This window comes from Ammodytes marinus (assembly GCF_949987685.1).
Source record: "Ammodytes marinus genome assembly, chromosome: 3".
Classification (NCBI taxonomy): Eukaryota; Metazoa; Chordata; class Actinopteri; order Uranoscopiformes; family Ammodytidae; genus Ammodytes; species Ammodytes marinus.
This window is the reverse complement of record NC_137232.1, coordinates 10,172,855-10,180,705: the sequence shown is the minus strand read 5'-3', so window position 1 is coordinate 10,180,705 and position 7,851 is coordinate 10,172,855. Positions and strand designations below refer to the sequence as shown.

At 41.3% G+C, this 7,851-nt stretch overlaps 1 protein-coding gene across 1 annotated transcript in view; it reads left to right on the top strand.

Annotated features, from left to right (window-relative positions):
* Positions 1-7,851, top strand: part of ecel1 (endothelin converting enzyme-like 1) — a 42,115-nt gene that overhangs the window by 11,640 nt on the left and 22,624 nt on the right. Inside the window, exons 6-7 of the mRNA XM_080025110.1 lie at positions 3,715-3,937; positions 7,638-7,736. Coding sequence (XP_079881236.1) covers positions 3,715-3,937; positions 7,638-7,736 — 322 coding nt within the window. The remainder of the gene's footprint in view (positions 1-3,714; positions 3,938-7,637; positions 7,737-7,851) is intronic.

The window sequence follows — 7,851 nt, the reverse complement described above, 5'->3', positions numbered from 1 at the left end:
GTGTTTGGGCTGTGGAGTTTGAAGTCGGAACGGAAGAGTCTTATCATTTCACGTGTTTACTCAGGTGTTTTACAGGGCACAATACCTGTGTGTCTGTGAGTAATCCATACAATTGAAACAGCCTCAGTTGAGGACCCAATACCAGCTGAGTGCACTGCTTTTAAAAATGTATACTCAAGGTAGTCGCAAAGCAGTTTTGGATTAAGCTGTTGGCCAAATTGTGAATTTCATGGCGCTAAAGCTTTTAGCAGTCTAGGTTTAGATACCAGCCAGGCCTCCTGAGTTAAAAATATATGCAGTCATGCTACTATCAGGTACTCTGGATTAGGGTCAAACAAGGTGTCCCACAAAATACCATCTCTGTGATGTGTGTAGATTGCAGTTTGAAAGCTTGTGTGCGTAGGCTACTTTCTCTGTTTTTATTTCCATTTTTCCACTTTTTTAAAATAGTTTTAGCCTCTGTATACCTGGTCTACAATCGTGAACATTTATATATGATATCAAAATGTGGTGGTTCAATAAGCTTTTCCCTAAATTTTGATATATAAATATTAGGAAACTGCTTTGTCACTGTCTAAAGTAGACCTTTTGAAAGGACTGTATGGGCGTGGCCGTATCAAACAGTAATGGTTTTATAGAACGATTGGGCAAATATTGGCTCCCGTGATTGGTACAAAATACTCATTGTGTAAAAAGAGCATTGAACATAATGTTTGGAGTAAAGTCTATCAAACTTAAATTACACTGGATTGATACAAATGCTTAACTCTTTTCAAATGCTTACTATCATACAACTATATATCCCCAATATTGAAAAGTAAGAAGGATTTTGTGGATTTGGGTTTACAGGGGAATTAACTTGTAAAATGACTCTGGTTCTTTCAAGTTATTCCAAGTTTGGCATAGAAGAGTCTCTCCCTCCTCCATTACCTACAGGGTCATTACCTGTGTGTAATGTGTTGATGCAGTGCACGGGGACGCTGTCTGTTCATCTCGCTAACTAGCCCCATTAAAATCCATTCAGCTAATGAGCCTTCACTCAGTACTCCAGTGATTAAGACCTACTGCTTGATCTGTACAGCGCTCTCACATCCAGGCCCTCTAGACTTCATTACGGCACAAAGCAGTCGTCGGCATATACATGGGGGACCGCAAATAGGGGAGAGTGGGGTGATTTTGGCCGCTAGGGAAGTTCTTGGGGAGGTTGGTCATAGCAGGCTACATGTTTTTGCAAGAGTAAGAAATAATTTAGTTAAACTGATAGCATGACTTTAGTGCTAACCTGTTCTTTAGTAGTTACTGTTTTTTTAAACCTGTTGATTTCCAGTATCTTAAATGAAGACTACTTGCTGCATTCTTTAAAGTCATTCTTAAATCCTAAACCTGTCACCATGGCTGAACGCTTGGCTTGCCCAATGTATTGTAAATCATAATTATTTTGGCCAGGATAATCGCGAACATTTTTGAAATTGTTAATATTTTTTCATGGAGGCCGCAAGAAGTGCGATTTGCCGCTTGTGTTTTCTGCTGCAAGTTTCCCCGAAGACCGTCAAGTGACGACAATGTTAAGGAAGTCAAAGAAGTAGTTATCTTATCTTTTTAACACATATCTAGCAAAGCCATCTTCACTGCAAACATGATGCTCACCGGGACTGCCGCTCTTTATCACAAATGAAAATTAATTAACACACATACACACATGAACAGGAGTGGTCTCTCAGTAAGGCCATAAGGTGAAATACAAGCTGCCGGTACAGTGGGTCGTAGTCCACCGTTGCTCCATATCCCAGGTACCACTAAAGAATGTAAACATGTTTACTGTGGGAAATGCAATTAAAGATAAGGCCTGAACACATACAATACATCCATCTTATAGTGCGAGGGTACTATCAGTAAGAGAAATCTAGAAACTCAGAATCAAAACCTCCGTTTAACCCCATGTATCAGGCATGAATCCAGCTTCCCTCTGAGAGATGATTGCCATTCTTTTTTAAGACGCCTCAAGTCAAATGTTGCTCATCCCTCCCACACATCCAGTAGAGACAACGCTGTATGGTTTTAACATTAGCATAAAGCAGATGTTCATATTTGTCCCTGCTCTTAAGTGCAACACACTCCCACACATACAAATGATCACACATGCGTGTACTGTATAAACTCACACCTGTCCATGTGTGACAACACCAACAATGGCAACAAATAATCTACTAGGACCAGGTGGCGGCCCCAAATGACACAAGCCAGCTAATCAGGCAGAGCAGCAGCCACATCTGTAACACATGTTGATTTAGTTGTTGGTCCTGACGATCAAAGACACCCCACCTGAGAGTGTCTCTTTAGTTTATTTACTTAGCCTCCCCCTTCCTCTGCCTCCTTCCCCCCTTTTACTCCTCAATTAAATTCACTTCACAAGTGCTCTGCTGGCGCGACCGTGGGGTGCTGTTGCCAAGGCGCTTTTGATTTAATATCTGTCATGCATACGGAAAATGAATTTTTTTTTAAAAGAAAAAGAAAACTGGGGGAAAACAGACAACAACATGCCTTGAGGGTCACATGGTGCCTCGCAGTAGGGGAGAGGGGGGCCAGTTGTCCCCGCAGGGCGGATTAGACGTGTGTGCACCCAGTGGGGGCACCAGGGCTCACCAGGGCTCTGTCGTCTGGAAATCATGACACAGCTTGAATACATAAACCAACGATGTCTTTTTTCTCTCCACTGCGAGTCACTCTGGATTCGGATGAGAGCAGTCCTTTAACTGCTTGGCCCTCTTGACACCTCGCCACTCACTCTCCATCACTGTCGCCCTCTTGTTTTTTCTTCTCTCTCAAACTTTTTTCAGAGGAACTCTTTGCTCAGAGGGCAGATGGGGGGAAAAAACACAGCGCTATCGGGGCCAAATGGAAAAGCATTATACTTAGACACAGTAGATGTCACTTTATAAAGACTGCTACAGGCTTACTTTTAATGCGTGACAATGTAACTTTTGGAAGTAAAAATAAGACAGTAAAGTTTAATAAAAAAATTAGAAAAAACCCTTCAACAGATATTGCTTTGTGAGTTTTCTGACTTCTATGCTTTATTGTAGCATTTACAGTGGCTGCCATTCAGTAAAAGTTTCACAGCATCACTTTAAGGGCTCTATATTCCATAAGAATAGGTTATCTGGGTTATTATTATGACAGAAGTGGTTTCTGCTGCTTTTATTGAGCATTAGAGGAAGGGCTTCTGTAGAGAACAGTTAAATATTTGTTGTTAAGAGTTGGGGTTGACTATATGACAATTAGATGGAAAGAGCCTGATTCGGCTGACAATCCCACAGTTAAAAAGGATCCTTCTTTCCCGGCTATATGGGGGAGCTAAATGTCATATTTTGCATGTAAATGCTTGTTTTTTCCCAATAAATCATGATAAATCGCCTATTGTCGTGAAACTGTCAGCCTATTATACTGTTAATGAAAATTTGAAAGTAACTCATGAGCTTTTAATCAATCCCTTTAGTGTGCGTGAATGGTAGACTAAGTCGCAATGAAATAAATTCTCATGCCAAGTCAGGAAGACAAACTTTAATTATTTTCACGGTTTTTGATTAGAAAACACGTGTCTCTCTCGTATTCATTTTGCAGAGCTGTTAAAGGGAATTCAAAGATTGATTCAACGCAAACCCTTCTCTATGATAACGTTATATCAACCCATCTTTCTTGTTCCCTCCATGCTAGGGTTCTTCATAATTACATGCTGTGGCGCATTGTGGCGGCGCTGAGTGAACACCTGTCCACCGCCTTCCGCAGCACCATCCACGAGTTCTCCCGGGAGATTGACGGCACGGAGCAGCAGCTGGAGCTGGGCAGGCTCTGCCTCACTCAGGCCAACAAACACTTTGGCATGGCCCTGGGAGCCCTGTTCGTCCAGCAGCACTTCTCCTCACAGAGCAAAGCCAAGGTACGGGTCCGGGGGGCAGACTAGAACGTGAACCAGAACTTATGGTTGGTTTGGAAAGAACATTTAACAATATTTCGCAACTATCTGAGACATTTTCCCATGCAATTGGGCAATGTATCTAGTCTCCTTTATTTTTCTCTATCTTTCTTTTGTAGTTCATCATTTTCTTCTGTTCCGCTGGGGGGGGCATTCTTGGTCGGCTTCTCCGGTGTTTGTCGACATGGCTGGACGATTTTAATAGATTCCTATACCATATCTGGGAATGACATCCGTCCCAATCAGATCTGTCTGTACAGTCTGTACCTCTCTGACGCTGATTTGATGTTTCTATCTTGCCCTTTGCCCACTGCTAATCCCCCACCTCTTGCCCTTTGGTCCCTTTCGCTTTCACCTTAATCCTCTGCCAATACGTATTCTTATCTCCGTCTCATGTTCATTCTAGGACATGGGGATATGGAGCCCAATGGGATTTCTAACCTCTGTAAGCCCCATGCTCCTTCCTTTAAGCCCTCCATCATCTCCCTTTTCTCTACTTCTTTCTGGCACTCTCACGGTCCGCCTTACACACTGTATCTAACATGGAGCTGCCTTTCTCCTTCTCTTGCAAACTTTTAAATCTCTGCCAAAGCTCAGGACTAAGGAGCATAAAGCACGTTTGACACAACCGGATAAATTCTTGCCGTTAATTACTTTCCAATGTACTGTTCCTTAATTGAAATTTTAAAGTTCCCAAGGTCCCCAATGTTACATTTAAGATTGTAATAAGATACTAAGGGTACATTTCATTAATGCTTTAAGGTAGTGGAGCCTTTCCTATTAATATAAGTAGAGAGAAGAGGGGGATTTTTAGGATCAAGGCCAGAGTTTGGCAGATTTTTGCCAGATGAAGTGGAAGATAATCCCAGATATAGGTGCATTACGAAAAATGCATTCATTTTTTAAACTCAAAGTGAAACATAACAAGCCTTTCTTTACAGCTCATGGAAATCCAAAATGCAGCATCTCAAAAGATAAGCATATTGCTATTTTTGATTGGTCTTATTCTAATATTTTTAGATGCTTTTTAAAGATCAGTAATTCGCAATCTTAAAACATTTTATAAAATTGAGAGAAATGAAAATGTCTCACTTTAGAGATTAACTAACTTCTATGATATTCAAAATGTTTTAGATGCACCTGTACATCTAAACTCCAACGGCATTTGCCCTTGTAGTATGTTCGGCAGTATGTCTACTGTGGGCAGGATAGACAGTTTCATGCTGATTTATTGATTACGCTGTTATTTCACACTGCTATATAAGTCCTCCTCGTGCTATGTTGGCATGTTCACAGGTTGGAGACCTCATTATCAAAAGGAGAGGTACTGGACTCAAACCTAGTTGCGATGTGCGAGGCCTTCACTGACTCAAGGGTACCACCTACCTCAGCATGAACAGGAATTAATGAGTCTCAGGAGCTGAAGCTGAGAGACAGGAGACAAAGTGAGAAAAGACAAGCTTCCTATCCCGTATAGCCAGTGTAAGGGGAGCTGAAGGAGACATGTCCCACTGTCTTTTAGGGGTGTCCGTCCTGTTTACCGGAGCCTACAATTATTTTAAGTTCACCGAAGTTCGGAAAAAAAACATGTTCTTCAACCCTCTCGCCAGACAGAAACAAAGTTATTCTGAGTTTCTCTATTTCTCGCTCTCTGCTATATATGTGCTTGGCAACTACAGTATTAAATGAGAGAAAACACCTGGCTATGGAAAGTAAACTATATGGTGAATGGTTAAAGTTAAGCAAATTAAACATTTTGCTGAGGAAAGATCCTGCTCGCGGCACAAAATATGATATTATTAACTGTTGGATCTAAGGAGATCTTTAATATTTAAGGTTGACATCAATCTATATGGATTTCTATGGTATTTGGACAGCAAGGACCAAAAACATAGCCATAGCCATAGTTTCATTGGTGGCTTAGTAGCTTACTAACAGCCTCCACACACATCCTAACTCTACTGCGCCTCTACTGCGCGTCTGTGTCTGACTTTTTTTCACCGACCGTGTAATCAACCTAGAGCGGCCACACATCCAACCTCAGACGCACGGCCGACGTCGGAGGCACGTCTGCAGCGACGCTCCCCTTTACCTCAGGAGGCTCGCCTAGTTTTTTCTGAGAGCCGCGCGTCTCTCTACTTTAACTGATAGAGGAATACTCTGCTGTCATATATATGACATATATATGACGGTATATTGACTTCATACCGGCAGCTTTCGCTGTAGTTTCACCTTTTCCTGGTGTGTCCCTTTCAAAATAAAACTTCCAACAAGCGAAAATGTAAAAAAAAAAAAAAAGGCAATGGGGGGCACGGATTACTGTCCAGACTCAATATTAGACTCAATATAAATCATATGCATTATAAATGGCATGAAAGAACTTCATTTTTAATGGGAATTATCTATGAAATCTCTATGTAGAAAGACAGGGCTTTTAGAAGCAGCAGCAGCAGCAGCAGTTGAGCCATTGTATGTGTGTCCTCAAAAAGCGTGAGAGAGGCAGCAGTAAGGTAAGGCCACGCGCTCTAAAGGTAGACGCAGGATGTGTGTGGAGGCTGTTACATTATAGCTTGAGAAATTCTCTGCATTTTTGCATTTTTCCATTACAGACCACAAGTGAATGTGTCCATTTTCTCTTGCTTGCAACTGGAAAATAGAACTGTCATTCTGTTTTTGTTGAACACTTCTTGAATCAAAAGCTGCAGCAAAGTGACTATGAAGGAGGAGGAAAATCCAACATTGTAGACAAGCTAATGTACCACTATGTATATGAGTTTAGATAGAAATGTAACACTAACAAGTTCACTTTTCTAGTAAGTGCATGGATGTGCAGTGTTCATTACAACAGAAATGATGTTTTCTTCATAGAAAATCCAATCAATCTGTCATCTAGACCACTAGTCCCCTTTTGGTTGGGTGCCTTGAGGATTAATCATATCAGTGCACATAAATTGTGTGTTTCATCAAATACGTTGGCATTTACTTAAACTTCTTTTCATGTTATGTTTTCAAACACAACTTAACAGAAGAAACAATACACACAATAGATAACAAAATTCACCGTATCAAAAACAAATCTATCATGTAAGTACCCTTTATGCTGCAGCTATTGACATGACAACACATGCTTGAAAGACAACTCACTTTTTGAATCGCTCAGGAGCCCATCAGTCAACAAAATAGGTTCAGAAGACCAGCAATGGAAAGATATGACACAGTAAAAAAACTAATTCAAATAAATAATTGCTGATCTATCTCAGCCCTCAACACAGTCTGACAGGACGTATGGCTTAACAGACAGGTCCTGGCTGCTTGTGAAAAGCAGATATCCATCATGGTTTGGTGGGACATTCACTGTGGCATTGTGTTTCCCAACATCACATACGTGCAATGTGGCTCTCTCATCTCTGGTTTACAAAACAAACATGACGAAGAAACCACCTGTCAGTGGAGACAGCCCTGCGGGTTAAGCACTTTTTCCACATCAACATCAGCCTCACATGTCCCATTGAAATGCCTGTAACCCTTACATGGTTTCAACGACTGATCTAGACCCCTAAAGAAAATATGTGGAAAAATAAGATACCCTGGGGGGACTCAATGAAGCGAACTATGAGGCAACAGAGTTAAAAACTTCTTCCAATATGATGTGATCTTCCTCCAGGTACAGGAGCTGGTAGAGGACATAAAGCATTCCCTGGACCTCCGGCTGCAGGAGCTGGACTGGATGGACGAAGCCACCAAGGAGGCGGCCAGAGCAAAGGTTTCTTGAGTCCTAATACAAATACCACTCCTCCTTGCCAGATCCGATTAGTATTTGAAAAGGGATTTCATTATTTCTTTGCTATTCTTTTCTTTCATTGGGATTTTTGATTGAT